The sequence below is a fragment of the Camelus dromedarius genome, chromosome 24 (genome assembly GCF_036321535.1).
Source record: "Camelus dromedarius isolate mCamDro1 chromosome 24, mCamDro1.pat, whole genome shotgun sequence".
Classification (NCBI taxonomy): Eukaryota; Metazoa; Chordata; class Mammalia; order Artiodactyla; family Camelidae; genus Camelus; species Camelus dromedarius.
In genome coordinates this window covers 9097039-9114913 of record NC_087459.1, presented here as the reverse complement: position 1 = coordinate 9114913, position 17875 = coordinate 9097039, and the positions used below count along the sequence as shown (strand labels likewise).

General features: G+C 54.2%; 1 protein-coding gene and 1 long non-coding RNA gene across 2 annotated transcripts; one reads left to right on the top strand and one right to left on the bottom strand.

Annotated features, from left to right (window-relative positions):
* Positions 1–418: 418 nt before the first annotated feature.
* Positions 419–6724, bottom strand: PRSS22 (serine protease 22). Its single transcript, XM_010992581.3, has 6 exons — positions 4657–6724; positions 3958–3984; positions 3378–3549; positions 2843–3120; positions 1515–1672; positions 419–920 (listed from the first exon to the last, which is right to left on the bottom strand). Exons 1-6 carry the CDS (start codon positions 4733–4735, stop codon positions 660–662), a joined length of 975 nt encoding a protein of 324 aa, XP_010990883.1. The 5' UTR covers positions 4736–6724; the 3' UTR covers positions 419–659.
* On the top strand, positions 5836–10602 carry LOC116151964 (uncharacterized). Its single transcript, XR_010377638.1, has 5 exons — positions 5836–5863; positions 7184–8162; positions 8770–8909; positions 9724–9887; positions 9981–10602. It is a non-coding gene; the product is annotated as an uncharacterized LOC116151964 (long non-coding RNA).
* The last annotated feature ends 7273 nt before the right edge of the window (positions 10603–17875 follow it).

Sequence of the window (17875 nt, the reverse complement as noted above, 5' to 3'; positions counted from 1 at the left end):
CCTCCCTGGGGAGGATTCAGATTCAGCCATGAGTCAGTCTATGAGTCAGCTCCTGGGGGTGCAGAGGCCCGGGGGCTGCCTCAACCCAAATCCGAGAGACTGGGCTCTAAGAAGAGGGAGGGGGAACACCCCACTGTCATAGAGTGAGTTTCTCCTAGCCTGCCCTGTTTTGGAAATCCAACTGGCAGTTTGCAAGGTGGGACTGGCCGTGTAGCCCCCAACGCCGTTCACGTGGCAGAGGGCTAAGAAAGGGCAGTGCCAAGGTCAGGGGTCAGATGTTGAATCCTAGGTGGACAGGACATCTGGGTCCCTGATCAGACCAACATCAAACTCATCCCTGCTTGCCCCGATTTTAACCCCAACTGGACTTCCGCTTCCCAATGACCCCTACCCGGAGAAGGAAAAACAAAAGCTGAGGAATAAATAATTTATTGAAATTGGAGGAATAAATAAGATAAGTGGGCAGGGTTACAAATAACTGTAAAAATAATTAACATGTATATACACAAAGGCACTCCCAGCCCAGGAGGTGGGGCCTGAGCCCCGGGCCGGGCCGGGCGGGGCCTCCCAGCGAGGCGATCCGGTGCCGGCACGCGGTCGTCCCCAGGAGGTAGACGGCTTATTTACAACCGAGGAAACAGCGGGGTCTTCCTAGATCCCTAAGCCCGGCGGCTCCCAGCGGCCCCTGAACGGAGCGGGGATCCCAGAGCCCGGCCCCGGCGCCCTGCAGGCCCGCTCCCCTGCGAGTGCCCGCGGAGCTGCACCCCTTGCACGATCCTCTGCACCCAGGAGCGGTGGGCAGCCAGGCTGATATAGACGCCGGGTCGGTTGCGTTCCGCACAGCCCTCACCCCAGCTGATGATGCCCGCTAGCAGCCAGGTGCCCCCGACCTGGCACATCAGGGGGCCCCCGGAGTCGCCCTGCGAAGAAGAGGGAAGGTTAGGGGCCAGCGTGGGGCAAGGGGTAAGCAGAGCCCAGGAGCTGCACCACAGCGGGTGGCAGACGGTTCCCTTCGTGGGGGTGGCTGGGGCCGGGTTTCCTCCCACCTTGGAGCATCCTACCACCACCGGGGCCTGGAAGGCGGGGAAGGACACACTGCTCAGGCTCACTTCTGGTGAGAAGCACTAGGTGCTAGGCCATGTCCCTTACAGCCCTGGAAGCAGGGAGTATCGTGATGATTCACAAATGAGAAGCCCAGGCTCAGAAAGATGTAAAGTGTCCCAGCCCGGGTGTTGACCACTACACTGTCCCTCCATGCCCCACCACAGCGACAGAGCTGGAGCTGGCTCTGGCGGCCAGGACCGTGGAGCCCCCTGAGGTCTGGCATAGCAGGGGTACTCATGTATGTTCGATGTATGAACAACTGTACGAAAGGCGAAGCCAGGCTGAGGCTGGGTTCTGGAGGCATCTGGGAAGGGGGGGGACTGCCATGTCACAGCTGATTCTGGGAAGAGGCCCAGCGAGTGGTGATGGAGTTCGGTGGGGCAGGGCTGGAAAGGAGGTGGGGTGCTCACCAGACAGGCATCCCGCTCCCCCTCCAGGTAGCCGGCACACAGCATGTCCTCAGTGATGGCTCCCTGCCCAGCTCCCCGCCAGTACAGGCGGCTGCAGACCCCCGAGTCAATGATGGGAACCTTCAGCTTCTGGAGGGTCTGAGGGTGGGGCAGGGGCACTGGGAGCAGGAAGGAGAGAGTCAAGCTTCAGAGGCTGTCCCCCTGGTGGCCTCCTCAGTTCCCTCCATTCCCTCAGCAGCATTTCTCAAAGGTTAAATGGATCGACTCTATCAGGCTCTCCTGTGATGCTTGCAGAAAACCCAAATTCCAGGCTCTGCTCTGGACCTACTGAATCCCAACATGAACGTGCAGCCTGAAACTCTGCATCTTTAACGAGCTCTCTCATGCCTGCAAGATGGTTAGAACTAAGGGTCAGGGCCTGTCCCATCTCAGGCACTACTTTAGCCAGCCTGGCAACCACTGGCCACTCAGTATTGAATGTTACAGGGACTTGAGGAATCCGCCGCTCGCTCAGGGCATGGTAGACCCTAAGGTTGGTCTGTAGACCTTCTCCAGTTCATAATTCCAGCTCTCACAGGAACCCCTCAGAATGACTGTGGGGAGGCTGGCTGAAACTTTAGAGTCACTGGGGTTCCCAGACACCCAAACTGGTGTCATTTCTCTTAATTCTTCTGGCATCTGGTTAAAGTCTCATTTTCTTACATTTTGTCCTTTCTCAGTAACTCTTTTTTTTTTCTCTCTCTCTCCCTATGCACAAATATATATATACATATGCATATATAGCTCTCACTGCTGCTCTGCCTCCTACTTTATCCAGTCTGCTTTGGGTTTCTAGATGATGTTTTCCAAGCCTCCAGACTTGGTTTGCCAGTTATATTTTACAATTATGGAGACAGCACTTTCTCCTGGGCATTTTGCCTGCAATTGTGTTACGATGCCACCGGGAGGTGACTGTTCTTGATTTGGAATCTCAGGCCTGTTGTATTCACCGGATTCAGCTCTGCCCCATGCGAACCTCCTCTCAGCCATCCCTATATCATTTAATAGCTCAGCTGATCTGGCAGTTTTGCCTCAGAACGCAGCCAAAGGTACCTTTTAACTAGAAATTATCTCTCACTTAACTAGAATGATCTCTCATCTTTTAACTAGAAGTGATGTCTCATTGCCCACCTAGGCTCCTGTGACATCATGTTGCTGGATCGCAGCCCATCTTGTCTTCTATCTCTGTCGGACTCTGCCTCTTTTGCTGCTATGGCACCTGTGTCTCTTGAGTGTTCACCACCCCATCCCCACCCATCCCCAAACCCCTGGTGAGGAAGAAGCCGCACCTCCATCATTGATACTCCCCCAGCCAGCGATCCAGCAGTTGGTGTCCGGAAGGAGGCGGACGGAGGAATCAGGCAGGCAGATGGGCAGGACTCGTTCAGAGAACTGGATGGAGTGCTCCAGGCGAACCAGGGCAATGTCAGCACTGGAGCCTTCCTTCCAGGAGTACACAGGGTGGGGCTGCACCCAGGCGATACCCACCTCCTGGGACCTCAGGCCAGGGTTCCCCAGCTGCCAGGCCCCCAGCAACACAGAGAACTGGGCTGGTTTGTTCAGATTGCTGGAAGGAAGAAGGCAGGGGTGGGATCAGCCAGGCACCACTGGGTGGCGGCCAGGAAGGGTCTGGGAAGGATGTCTGGGGGAACAGCCTGCATATGAAGGCCCCTGGAAAGCCAGAGAAGCTTCCTGGCAGAAGCAAGGCTTCTCGGGAGGGGCCCCAGGACTGAACTGAGGTCTGGAAGCTGGGGCTGAGTGGGGAGCCCAGGGTCTGGGGTGGGAAGCCTGGAGAACGGAGTGGAGGGGACCGGCCATGAGTACCCCTTGAAGCAGTGGGCCGCCGTGACCACCCAGTGCCTGGTGAGCAGGGAGCCCGCGCAGTGGTGGGTGCCGTTCTTCCGGATGCTCACGACCCAGGGCCACTCGGCATCAGTGCTGTCCTCACCACCCACGATCCGGCTCAGCCGCTGGGGCCTCCCACAGGCTGGGGGCTCTGGAGGGGAAGGTTCCCAGGCTGTCACCCCCTCAGGCACAGTCCTCCCTCTTCCAGCTTCCCTTCCAGCCTCCAGCACTTAGACCTGTGCTGCACTCCTCCCCTAACCACCTCCCACCCTGTCCTCCTGCCCAGCCCCTCCCCCTCCCTTCCCTGCTTCCTTCCTGGACCCTACATCCAATGCCCTCCCCTCTGGCTGGGCACTTGGTTCTCTATTCCTTTTACCTTCTGGGGCCACTTGCCCATCTCCACGTCTGATTCTCTGGCCCTCCTTTCCTGCCTGCCTTCCTCCAGCTCAACCCCTCTCTTCCCCACTGCCCACTTCTGATCTGTCCCCAAAGACACAGACACTGCCCCACCCTTCGGGCTGCTTCCCTCCCCCTTCCCCGCAGGGCAGCTCCTACTTACCAGTTGTCTCGGCAGCAGCAAGGGTGGCTGAGGGCAAGATAAAGAAAGGGTCAGGCCAGCGAAGAGGAGCCCCTCCACCCTCTTTGCCTAGTGATCTCCTCCGGGGGCTCATTCCCTGGGGCCCCTCCAGGCCGCCCTGGCAGGGGCATTTCCTGAAGCCTGAGTAGGGCGGACAGAAACCTCAGGCCCTCACCATAAGCTGCAGCCTTACCCTCCCACCAGCTTCCTGTTCATCCTGTGCCCAGGCTCCATCAAGCCTGCCTGAAGGATGAGGGACTAGCTCCTGGGGCATCTCACTGAGGGTGAGAATGAGGACCACCTCCCCACCACCCACAAGCCCAGGCCAGAGGCCGGGATGCTGCTGCCCCAGCAGTAAAATGTGCAGAGCCCAGGAGAGGGAGGGAGAGATGAAGATGGTAAATAACAACCACCCGAGCTGAAGCCCACTGAGTGCTGACTGTGTGCTAAGCCCTGTCCTCGGCGCCTACATGGAGAGTTTCATGTACTCCTGACAGCGGTGGAGGAAACTGAGGCTCAGAGCAGTCAAGTAACTAGAGAGGGAGAGGGGAGTGAGAGAGAGAGGACAAAACAACAGATGGGAGGGAGAGGACACTGGATTCAGACAGGACCTAGAGGGAAGGCAGCTGGGTGGACCGGAGGGAGGGGAGGAGGGAGGGGCAGCAGGTCCTTGGGACTCACCTGTAGCAACCAGAAGCAGCAGGGAGGTTAAGATCCTGGGGCAGCGCCCCCCCAGGGCTGGAGTCCCAGGAACCACCATGGCGGATTGGGTCACAGCTGCCAACAAGAGTGCGCAGGGTTCTCTGCAGGCCGCACCAGGTTTTATCCTGGGAGGCGGAATGCCGTCAGACCAGTCCCCCAGGTGAGTGGCTCAGTCCCTGCCACCCTGGGCTGTGGGTCACAGGGAGGAGGTGGGGCTTCCGGGAGGAAATAAGCCGTTAAGGGGACTTGGGGGCTCTAGCTGGGACCCCTACCTTGGGCCTGGATCTGGGGCTCAGGACCTGGCCTCTGGAGGAGCAGACAAGGGAACCGGGCCCCACAGGTCTAGGCTCTGGCCTTGACCTTGACTGGGGAGCAGGGCAGAGAAAGTTCTCCAGGGCTTGAAAGGGAGGGGGTCCGGGTGGGGAGGGAAGGTGCTCAGACCCTGGGGCCTGGGTCTGCAGTGGCAAAAGGCTGGGGGGTGGGCTGATGGGGAGGCCCCAGGGCCTTGGGGAGAGATGGGGGCGGGTGAGGGGCTGCCCAGAGGCTTGGTAACGGCTCCTATGAATCAGCAGGAGACTTGGCCCAGCCCGGGACTCTGGGATCCCGTTAACCCACTTCCCAGAAGGCTGTGAATCAGGCCCCCAATGGCCTCCCATCCCTAGGCCATCTTCCTGTGGGCCTTGTCACCTGAGGACTCATCTCTCACCTGGACTCCCGGGAAGCCCAGGCAGGGCCAGCCAGGTTCCCCAGGTGGCTGTGACAGATGCAGCTGCCATGAAAGGGTGCCAACCCCAGCCCAGCCCCTGTGCTCCTGGGATCCCCTGGACTCCCCGTTGGGGTCAAAGGGCTCCTGGGCGATGCTTGATGGGGGAGCCCGGGTAGGAGGTGTCAGATGCAAGGTGCTCCCCCGTAGAGCCTACCCTCATGACCCAGGAGGCCCCATCCTGCAGACACCCACACCCCAAGCAGGAGGGTCAGGCTTCTTCCGACACAGACTGTGTATCTTTGTCTCTCAACCATGTGATAAACAAACCCCTCGCTGGGCCCTGGGTATGCCTGGGGCGGGGCATGGAGATAACAGCATTTGCGGGGAGCTTCATGAGCCAGGCGCCTCCTCATTTAATCTGCAAGTTCTCTTATTCTTATTCCCATTCTGCAGCTGAGCAAACTGAGGCCACTGGGGGAGGTTAGTGACTTACCCAAGGGCCCCTAGCTGGTGAGTGGTGGAGCCTGGATGTGAACCCTGATTCTGGAGAAAGGCAACTGGACTAGATTCAGGGAGCCCTGAGGGAGTCAAGCCCAGTGGATGGATGATTACCACCCAGGGTCAGAAGTGCTAGGTGGGTGGGAGCCCAAGGGAGGCACCTGAAGACTGCTGGGGGGAAAATGAGGGTTGCCCAGAAAGGAGGACCTCGAAAAGGAGGCTGAAGGAAAAGCTGGAGTTGGCCCTGCAGAGGCACGGGGACGGGGGCCGGTGGAGATGTCCTAAGTTGGAGGAGAGAGGGAGTGAGTGCCTGGTGGGTGAGTCAGGGCACTGGGAGGGGCTGCTGTGTGGGTCCTAGGTGGGCAGACCGCCTGTCATAGCTTAGCTAACACACTCTGTGTCCCCAGACCCTGCCCTGGGGTGGACTCCTGTGCTCCCCGCCTCCTGGGGCTGTTAGGGGTTCTAAGAGTCTGCAAGAGACAGATAGCCCTGGATGTTGTCAGTACCAAGGAGGATTGTCACTGTATTTAACTGGGCCCTGCTTCTGTTAGGAGGGCAGGAGACCCTCGGGCTTAAACCACCAGCTAGACATGCCGTCCTGCTCCGTGGAGGTCCCTGCCCCACTCCAGCCAAAGACAAGGCAAGGATGGGGTGCTGGAGCTGGAAGCTCCTAGCTGCTGCATTCCTCTCTGTCCCAGGCCTGGGGATGGAGAGACTGCAGGGAAACAGAGTGGCCAATGAGAGAAGCACTTTTGGTGTCAGCCAAGCAGAAATGCCAGCTGGCTAGGGGAGGGTACCTCCCTGACCTCTCTGTCCTGGGTCCCCCCTGCACCCCGTGGCTGGCCTGGCCCCTCGTGCTCCCCCAACCCACTCCCTTCCTGAAACTAAGGTGGTTGGCCTCCCCAGCTCACCCGACAAGCATTTACTGGGCACCTGCTCTACTGCCAGGTCCCATGCTGGACACCAGGACACGATGGTGAATAAGACACAGGTCTTATCCTCAGGCAGCACATATCTTCCCCGGGGGTGGGAGGCAGGTGAGCAAGTGATTACTGCAAGATGTCACAGGAGGATGGGCACAGAGGTCTGGGGCCTGGGGTGGGGGAGGAGTGTCAGGGAAGGAGTGGGAGGTGGGCATGGACCCTGGAGGGCCACCCTGAGGGTGGGTGCTGAGTGCTGTGACTCCTCAAGGGGAGGGACAGTGTGAGGAGGTTCCTCATGGGATCCTGGGGATCTAGATTGGTGTCTGGTGCACACTGGGTCTCAGTGGATATTTGTTGAATGAATAAACAAACGTGGAAGAGGTGGGAGACTGACTGCTCCAGCCTCCTGCCTCTCCAGTTCCTCTCTGTTCCAGCTTTTCCTGCTGTTCATGCAAGCTGGATCACTGCCCAGGTGACCCAAGAGGCAGGCATGTGCCCCAGGATGTTGCTGTCCTCAATATAGGGTGGACAGGAAGATGGTTCTAAGGAAGAGGGCTTGGGAAGAACCAAAGGGAGTTCTGAAAAGCCAGCGAAGACTTCCTGGCACAAGTCCTGAGCAAGGGCGCCACAGACTGGCTCTCCAGTTCCCAGGGGGTGGAGACCTCGCATGATTCAACATTCATTCCACAAAATATTCGACTGATCGTCGTACGCCAGACCCAAGCTGGGCATCACAGCTGAGCATCTCTTTGTCTGGACAGAAGACAGATGGGCTGCCCACGTGGCAACCCACCCTCCCATGTCCCTGCCTGGCCATCTCAGGGCCACTGATGGCTTTGCCGGGAGGTAGGGATGACAGACAAGTCTGCAGAGGCATTACATGCAACAGGAGCTGGAGCTGCCGATGCCCAGTCCGAAGTGACTCACCCTCAGCATTTCAGACATGGGCATCAGAGTCAGGGCAGATATCTCACCGGGGTTTCCATTCACTATGCAACCCAACCTACCGAACACCTGCTGTGATACCGCTGTGAACAAACCGAAAACAATCCCTGCCCTCATGGCAGGGACACTGGAGGAAGCAGAATAAACAACATAACTAAGTACGTCATTTCCTCGACAAGAAGATAAAGTCTACTGGGAAAAGCAAAGCCGGAAGGGGCCCTGGGATAGAGGGTGGGGATGGGAGGGGTAAGAGGGGGGAATGGGAGGTGGGGGATGGGGAAGGGGGTTGCTGTCTTAAATCCGGAGCCCAGGGGCAGTGCAAACCTTGCACCGAGACTTGCAGGAGGCGGGCAGAGTTGTGGGTGCGGTCAGAGGCCATTCCAACCCCAGGAAGAGGAAACTCAAAGGCTCAGGTGGGTAGAACTGGAGGATTTGAGTGACAAAGGAGAGGTGCAGGGGCTAAGGGCTCTGCCACCCGGCCTCCCTGTGGGGGGTACACTGAGCTGGGCTCCAGAAGATGAGCTGGGGACACTAGGAGAAGGGGCGGCGTAAGCGTTCCTGGGTAAGGGGCCAGGGTGTTCGGGACAGGACCTACCAGGGATATTGCGGGCCCACCCAGGCAAGGGAGCCTTGGCTGAAGGGCAGGGTGGCGGCTGAGTCTCTCTGCATAGTGGTGCTGGGTTGCCACATGGATCAGAGGCGCAGGAAGGGGTGAGGGGAGACAGGTGGGAGGCAGGGTTGTGTCCAGGTGAGCTGGAGCAGGGACTCTCTGAGTGGCCATGGAGATGGAAGGAGGTGGATAGGCAGGTGCTAGTGGGCAAGGCAGGTGATATGGTGACAACCAACCAAGCAAACCCGGACATCTGGTCACCCTGGACAGTGTCTTTGTCTTCTCTCCCTCTGTGATGGGGGAGAGGTCGGCAGGGCGTTTCAGGCCCAAGGGTTCCCAGGGTGGGAATTTGGGGAAAGTAGGAGGTCGAAGCCCAAAGCCCAGGGTGCTCTGACCTGTAATGTCATCAGTGTTCCTCTGATCCCCGGAGAGAGAGGCTCTTTTGGGGAGCCCTGCAGACGGAGGGACCCAGCAGAGAACAACAGCAGGTGGGACCTGCTCTCTACTCTGTGCTTCATTTTCCTGAGGTTCCGGCCCTGGCTCCAAGATGGTGAGCTGTGTTTTCTGTAGGGAGAGGCTGGATCTCTCCAAGCTGGGGAGGGAAGCCTGGGGGTGAGCCACGCTGAACTCCAGGCAAGCCCCTGGGCCAGAGGGGGCCCCCCGATTCCTCGGCTCTGAGACGAGCACTGCAAACCAGGTGTGGAATCCAGCCCTCCAGTGGGTTCGGTCAGATCTGCAGTCTTATGTTTGTTTTTTCAATTGGGCAAATCCACATTTTAAAAAAAATCTGAATTTTGATTAATTATGCTGGGAACACGAGTGTACAAGTGTCTGAATCTCTGCTCAGATATTTGCACACCCCTGATCACAGCAGCATTAGTCACAAGAGCCAAAAAGTGGAAACAACCCACGTGTCCTTTGATGGATGAATGGATAAACAAAATGTAGTCCATTATGTATTATTTAGACATAAAGAGCAATGAAGCACTCACACACACTACAACATGCATGAACTTTGAGGACATTATACTGAGTGAAATAAGCCAGACACAAAAGGACAAATACTGTATGATTCCACCTGTAGGAGATTCCCTACAGCAGTTCAATTCATAGCAACAGAAGTAGAAGGCGGGTGCCAGGGGCTTGGGGAGGGGGATCAGAGTTACTGTTTAATGGGTAAGGAGTTTGGGAAGATAAAAGACTTCTGGAGTTGTATGGTAGTAATGGTCACACAACACTGTGAATGAACGTCATGCCATTGGACTGCACACTGAGAAATGGTAAAAATGGTAAATCTTAGGTATATTTCACTACACTAAAAAATGGGGGGGGGATCTGAATGTCTACCTTTTTATGAACCTCAGAAGCTGTGGCAACACTGCACCCCACTGGGCTGAGTAGCCTGATTGCAGCACAGCCCCACCCATCACCTGCACTCTGAGATACTGGCCACAGCACCGGGTCTTTGGGTGTTTCCTGCTCTCAGAGGCCACCGCCTGGGACAGAACAGACACTCCAGGTGACTCAAGTAAGCTCCCAGAGCAAGAAGAATGCTCCAGAGGAACCAGGTAAATAGCAGCTCCTTCTTTCAACCTGAGGCTCTGTTTATCCATCTGTGCAGAGGACCAGCGAGCACCGCCATGCCTGTCATGACTGCACAGGGAAAGAGCTGCTCAGGTGAAGGGCTGGCGGCCACGCCATGCTGAGAGCCGATTGAGCAACGGCCAGGTTGTGCTGTCTGCAGGCAAGGTTTTCTGGGACACTAATGGTTTTGAGGAACTTGGCCTTGGTGGCCTCAGGGACACTGGTGGAGGACACAGCTCACTGACTGGCATTTCATCACCTTCCTGCTGGGACATCCTTCCTTCCATCTAACCATACTCTGGAACTGTCCTGAGAGTTTGGATGTCACTCCCTGCCTCTTGGGGACTAGAGTGTGACTTGGCTCCAACCCCATCCCAGGTCCCGGGTCCCACTCAGAGCCTCCCCACGGCTCCTACACCCTTGGACCTCACATTCTTCTCTGCCTCTGCCCAGGCTCCTCAGGGCTTTCTCAGTTCCACTCACCCTAGTCCTGTCCCCAGAGCCCTGTTCCTTCTCCCTTCCACAAGGAACCCAGCCTCACATGGGTGCACACCGAATTCTCCATCTTGAGGCTCTCCAACCCTGGGCTGTGTGGTCCAGGCACTCCTTATCCCCACCCTCACCTAAAATTCTGGGGAATAAACATTTCTGCATCTTATAACAGCATCACCTGTCCTCTTGACATTTCCTTAAGATGGAAACTGAGCATGCCCCTCCTTGCCCAGCCTTCCTTTCTCTAGACTTAGGGGTTCCTCCTCCCCAGTCCCTTCCTCAACCCCACACTTTCTAAATGCAGAGCCCCCCACACACACACATTCCACCCCTCCTTCTGCACCACTGTCTGCCTCTTTGATACTGGACTCCCAGGGTCCAGATTTTAACTGCGTGACTCCGTGTATCTTTACTCTGGTTAATGTCTTCCTGGAATACAGAGCATTGCTTGTTCTTGCTGGCCACTAGGACTAGAGCACTTTTCTTAAACTGCACTCGTACCTGTTCCTCCATCCTTAGTGCTCTGTCTCCTTCTCTAAGGCAGGTCTCTATGGCAGCTTCCTCTGGAGTCTTCCTTCCATGACTGAGAGCATTCCCCCACGTTTCCTTCACAACCTACTCCTCCTCAGAAAAGTTGGCTGCACACGAGAATTCTTAAAGCAAGTTTTCCCCCATTGACTCCGGTTGTTCTGGAAAAATATCCCACCAGCCTGGGTTGGGAATCTTCAGGGAGGAAGGTGGCCAGTCCTCCCACAGAAATGTCATCTCCTTTCCTCCCATGACTTAGAGCACCCTTCAACCATCAAGCACACTGCTCTCCCTTCCAACCAAGACTAGACAGAAGCTACTCCCACCACAAAACTGAGAGATCAGTCTGGAAGGGCTGCACTTCCTCTGCACCGACCGGGAAGCAGAGAAGGGTGCTCCAGGCTGGGAAGGGCTGAGCCCAGACGGAGCCTGATGGGGAGAGTTGATCTGGGAAGGGCAGAAAGAAGACGGCACACCAGGCGAGCTGCCTGGAGGGGTGCCCAACACCGCCCGGACAGCACTGTTGGTGACTCACTGGTGACTCGCAGACCTAGGAGTCGTGAGGTCAGAGGTCATGGCCAAGGGCTCACAGAGAGAATGACTGCATGCAATGGGATTAACTTTGTCTAGGGGTAGGTGCAGAATGAGGGGCCCCAGTTCCAGAAGTGAGCTGGACACAGAGCTGGGATGTGCAGGTCTGCCTGCGGGGCTACCTACCTACAGAGCCATGACCTGGGTAGCCACGTCATGCTGGCTGCAGCGGAGGCATGGAGAACCGGCTCCCGCTTCCCCCGCAGGGTGGAGAGCCTCCTCCAAGCACGTTCCTCCTCCCCCGTCTACCCTCCAGGGAAATAAGTGACTGTGCTAATTACTGCTAATGAATGGCTTCTGGGGAAGTCAGAGTGTGGATCGTTTCTCCAGGAGAAGGACGGGCAGCTCTGGGGGAGTCAGTCCGCAGCTGGGACTGCGACGTCCCTCTGGGCCAGGGCCCTGGGAGGAGAGAGCCCCTCCCCTCCCCTCCCCTCCACAGCTGTGCCTTCAGGACACAGGCTGGGTGCTGGGACTGGGACTCCTGGCAGGCATCTCCAACTAGGGAATCCTGAGATCCTCTCAAATCCAGACACCCTCCTGGGCCTCCGGTCTCAGAAAATGCCACCACCATTCACCCAGGTGTTCAGGCCGTATGCCTGAGAGTCATCTTCCATGCATCCTTCTCCTCCCCGCCCATAGCCAGCTGAAAAGGAAAGACTATTTATTTTGAACACACGGAATACTTTTGACACCAGATGTGTCAGTTTTTCCACTCTGGTTCTCTGTGGACACCAGCTGGGTGTCCTACAACTTAACTCAGTACCGATCCTAATTGGACTTTGCGCAGACCCCACAGGTTAAAGGCTCAATGCCCCAAGACTCCCCCCATTTCAGATACCAAGCACAGTGGTGGGTCCTCAGGTCCCTCGCACTTCTGTCCAATGTGGCTGCAAATCAGGAGTTTCCAGGACCTCACCTAATCCTGTCCCATAATTTGCTCTAACAACTCACAGAACTCAGGGAAACACTAACCAGTTTAGAGTATAATAAAGGACACAGATGGACAGCCAGGTGAGGAGGCACAGAGGGTGAAGCCCAGCAGGGTCCCGACTGCGGGAGCTTCTGTCCCCGTGGAGCTGGGGTGTGCCACCTGCCTCACACGTGGACATGTTCACCAACCTAGAAGCCTCCCAAACCCTGTACCTTAAGGATTTTTATGGTGGCTCAGTACATGGGCATGATCCATTAATAACTCACTCTCTAACCCCTGCCCCCACCAGAAGATGGGAGATGCGGCAGAAAGTTCCAGGCTTCTAAACACCACTTGGTCCTTCTGGTGACCAATCCCCACCCAGGAGCCAAAGAGGCCAACCAAGAATCATCTCATCAGAACAAAAGATGCTCCTATGACCCAAGAATTCCAAGGACTTTAAGAATAGTAAGGTGGAGGTTGGAAGGCAGAGACCAATACATGTATTTGCAGTGTGAGCGTCTGACATTAAACTTTTGGTTGCCAAGGCATCCATTTTAAAGACACCAGTCTCAAAGTACCACGTTGCCAGCTGTGGGTGGGACACAGCTACTAACAACTAGATAAGGAGAAAGGCGGCCCCACCCATGAAGGTCCCGTTTGAGAAAGCCCTGGGTGACCTGGATAACTGACCACTGGAGTGACCCCACTTTTCCCCTCCTGAGCTCAAATTCCCACTCTTAGGTTTTAAATTAACCAATAAACAGTGAATCCCGGAAACCCCAGCCTCCCCACCCTTGGACCCTAATAAAGGCTGAGCCCCGCCACCCCACCCCCCTCTCTACCCAGACCTCGCTGTGTGGCCCTAGGGAGTAACAAGTGCCCTCCAGGACCTGTGAGTAATAGATCTGTTTTTTCCCCAAAGTTTCCTGATGGTTGTTGCTAAGGTGTTTCTTACAATCATAGTAAGAACCACAAGGGCTGGTCCCGCCCTGACACGTCCATGGGGGCTGGGAGGCGGCCTCGGGCATCCCCAGCCAACAGCATTACCACTGATAGGCTGAGACTGACATAATACTTCTTAGCTCCCACCAACCCATCAGCAAGTCGAGGGGTTTCCAGCCTAGAACAAACAAGCAGGAGAGCCCAGGCCTTCTCCCCATCCACACAGGGCTGGCAGCCGTCCCCAGACACCGCAGCAGCCTCCTGACAGGTCCCCTGCACCCCTCCAGTCTCCTCTCCCACAGCAACCAGAGATGCTTAACCAAACACCACTTAGATCATGGTCCTTACCAGGTAAAAACGTCTCTGTTCTTTTACGCAGCCCTGTAGGGAAAAGTGTGGAAGACTTGAAATGGACAAATGAGATTACTAGACATCCTTCCAATGGTGTGTGGCGTCTCCAGGGATCATCCGATCAGCCTTCCTTTGTCTCCAATGAGGCTATTTGACAGCTCTGTGGACACAGAAGTTAACTGGCAAAAACTGATAGTAATGCCAACAATTCCTGTTCTTAGAGAAGCAAGTCACATTCCACCTGTGTGACTGATTATTACCCCGTGGGTATGGACAGCAGCGTGGTTGGCATCTTCTCCATCTTGCAGAAAAGATGATCCCAAACAGTACATTTTAGTGGGGAGGGTATAGCTCAGTGATAGAGCACGTGCTTAGCGTGCACAAAGTCCTGGGTTCAATCCCCAGTATCTCCATTAATCAATCAACAAAACTAATTACACTCCGTCCCCGAAAAAAGAAAAAAATTGGTCCAAACAGTACATTGCTCTGTAGGATACTGACTGGTCTTGCATCCATTATTAGTAAGTTGATTTCAGCGTTCCTGGTGTTCCATATTCCTGGTGTTCCGTCTCTTCTTCAGATTCTCTTTTAAACCAGCTTTAACATCTTGATGGTTTCCTCCTTATTAAGAAGTTAAAATCTTTGCACATGCCATTTTTATATTTATTTGAAAATCATGCTTTCACCTTTTTTGAAAATTACATTTTTATTTATTTGTGTTTTAATGGAGGTACTGGGGATTGAGCCCAGGACCTCAGGCATGCTAAGCATGTGCTCTATCACTGAGCTGTCCCCTCCCTGCCCACAAATTACACTTTTAACAGCTTACTAGTATATCTGCAGTGCTTGGCATGTATTGGCCTCCACTTTTGTTGAGTCAATTGATTACTTCATTAAATGAAACAGCTCACAACTTTTTTCTTAACGAATAAAACAGGTTACAGATTCCATTTTTACCCTTTTTATATTATTGGAACCTCACTATGACAATATTTTAATCTGTTTTTGAAATGTAATATATTCTGGTATCTTCCCATGTCAGTAAACTATCCACTCATAACATGACTATTAATAGTAGACATTCATTCTTTTTACTGCTGTACACATGCTTCAATAAACAATCTTATTCATAAATCTTTGAAAAACATCTCTAATTATTTCCTCAAGCTACATTCCTAATACGGAAATTGTTAGGTCAAAGGTTATAAACTTATCTACAGGTTTTTTTTTTTTAATCTCATCTACAGTTTTTGGTATGTATTGTCAAACCACTCTCTTCTCTAAATTTCTATAGTGATTTCTTTTGCTTTCCTTTCTTTACGATAGGAAAATAAAATGCAAATATTTCCCCTCATATCCTGACAGAGTCTGAAGATGCCAGCTTTCCAGTTACTAATGACTTGGTCTTAAGATTAATTTGCCCTCAGGTCTGCTGGGAAAGATGAGAGGAGACAAGAAATATTCAGCTAGGAACAGGAAAGCAGAAGGATTTTCCCACTTCTAAATGAAGGGAGGACCGAAAACCTAGCCAAGTTCCTTGTGACGGTGCTGCTCAGAGGGTTAGGAGCCCCGGGAAGCTGAGGCTTCACTGGGAGACCTCAGCTTTCACCAGGAGACCCCAGCCTTCAGGTGCCAGGAGCTAGCAGTGCTCAGAGAGGACCCACCTCCACAGTCCCCTAACAAGGCAGATATCCAGCCAGGATGCTCTGATGGGACCAAACCGAATATCACCTGCAGGTTGTAAATCACTGCCTCCTCAAGCCCCTGACTGCCCCTTAATGCTCAGCTGCTCCAGCCTTCTCCCAGACCTCCCCAATTGTAGCAATTAAAAGGTTAATGTCTGTTGAGATAAGGGGCCTCCAAGGGTCTCCAGCCAGCTTGTTCTGATTGTTTCCTGCCTGTAAAGAACTGGATGTTCAGTATTTTTAATGTTGCCCCTACACCTGTCCTGGAGGCTGGGGGAGGGAGCAGCACAGGAACAGACCTGAACAAGCCCAAGACTCCCTGAGCTGAGATTGTGGTTAGTGTTATCTTCATTTTGCCTGCTTTCTCCCAACCTGATTAACCCTCTGAGTCCTTCCTGACTTGCTTCCCATGAGCCTGGTCTCTCAGAGTTGTCCCAGATCCACAATTTGCAGGGAAGCCCACACTGGTAAGGGCTGACGCTGCTCCAGAATCACCTGCACCTCAGTTCCAACTGCTGGCTGCCATGCTCAACACATTACCTCACATCATCCGACTTATTCTGCCCAAAGTATTGTGTTCCCTACGGTACATATGAGGAAATGAGCTCAGAGAGGGGAGGAGCTCACCCCAATTCACATGACTGGGAAATAGGAAGGCCAGGAGTGAGACGCCCCAAGGCCATTTTAAGATCTTGATAAGCCTGGGGTATCCATAGCCTTGAAGCCCCCACCACGTGGCACTGAACATGCTCCTCCCCTTATGGAGTAAATGCAACCACCTGGTTACTATATATTTTGGGTTGCAGTTGGCTAATGGACATAGTTATATTTTGGAGACATTTAATAAATATCTACTCATTTCAATCTGGCAGGTCCCTTTTCAGATTTGAGAATAAGAATTATTTTTCAGGGCACAGATATTTTTGTAAGCCCCACGGTGCTCTAATACTGAAAGGCTACAATAAACTGAAACTTTGGTCTTCTCATGCATGCTCAGCTCCTCTCCCACCCACCCCCACCTCCGCAACATGACGCCCAATTTATATACAAGAAAACTATATACAGGATTCCTTTAGTTGCAAATAAGAGGTCTGTGACTCATGCTGCTTGAAGCAAAATAACATGACTGTGTTATTGACTTTACTACTCCAGGAAACACCTGCCCAGGAAGACAAAAGGTGCAAATAACTTTACTCCTTGACTTCAGAAAAATCAATCCAAAACCTCAAGTTTCAACTGGTAACAACAAACAACTGTTGAAGCTCCAGAACTCTGAAACTTTCACCTCACTGAGACCACAAATCCTAAACTACTGTGACCAACAATCCTAAACTATACAACATTCTTACTTACTCCTCATTAACTCCTGCATCAAAAGGCCCACCTTAAACTAGACCCCAAAACCTCACTACCTCATCTTTCAAGATGGTGCTCTGCCTGAACAAGGGAAGCAAGAAACTCAGTTTTGTCTTAGAAACAGGTTGTTTTGACGGTATTTTCTGGGAGCCAGCATTTGACAACAGGAACAGGACCAATACGGTGGGCTGAGTCCAACCAGGCTGGACGCAGTGCTGCAGTAAATCTCTGGAGGAGTGGTACTACCTACCAACGGGGAAGAAAGGGCACAGATGTCTGGGAGCCAACCAACAGTGTCAGCTGCAGTAAACCAGACCCAGCAGGGTTAACTGCCTTGCCCAAAGCCACCCAGACTGTTGGCAGAAGACCTGGGAGGAGAAGGCGGGCTTTTCTGCCAGCGGGGCATTGCCCTCATCTGCACCTGCACCGGAAGCCGGGGAAGGCTCCTTCCCCGATCTGCCCGGGCGCTGCTACCTCAGGGTGACTCAGGAGGAAGCTCCTGTCCCTCGTCTCTCCGCACTAATCCAGCTTGGGGAAAATATAAGCTAAATGCCCACTGATTAATTAACTCAACCAGTTAATGCCTAGACCTGCTCTGGAACCTCAGCCAGCGGAAGTGCGGGCTCAGCGCGGGGGATGCCGGGAAGGCAGCGGCAGGGCCCACGTCCGGTCGCAGAGGGTGCTGGGTGGGGACTTTGAGCTGGGGCGTTGGGGGCCGCGAGCTGAGAGCTTTTGTTTTCCAGACGAGGGCTTGAGTTGCCGTGAGGAGTCGCCGGGGGTGCGGGCCCTCCCCGCCCCTAGACCCAAACTAGCGCCTCCAGGACCTGGATATGCCCGAAAAAGAACGAAAAGCATCTCCACCGTCCAGGAGCAGAGCAGGGACCGACTCCTATTCCTATTGGACTGTGTCTGTTGCCCCCCAGTGGCCATGCGAGGGATTGAGCCGGGTTTTGCTCCTCTGCACTGAGCTCCCTTCCTCCTCCCGCCTTCGTCTCCCAGCACGTAAAAGCCCCGCTGAAGAAGTAAAATACGAACCTTCAAAAATAGGAGACAGTATGTTCAGGGAGTTTGCAA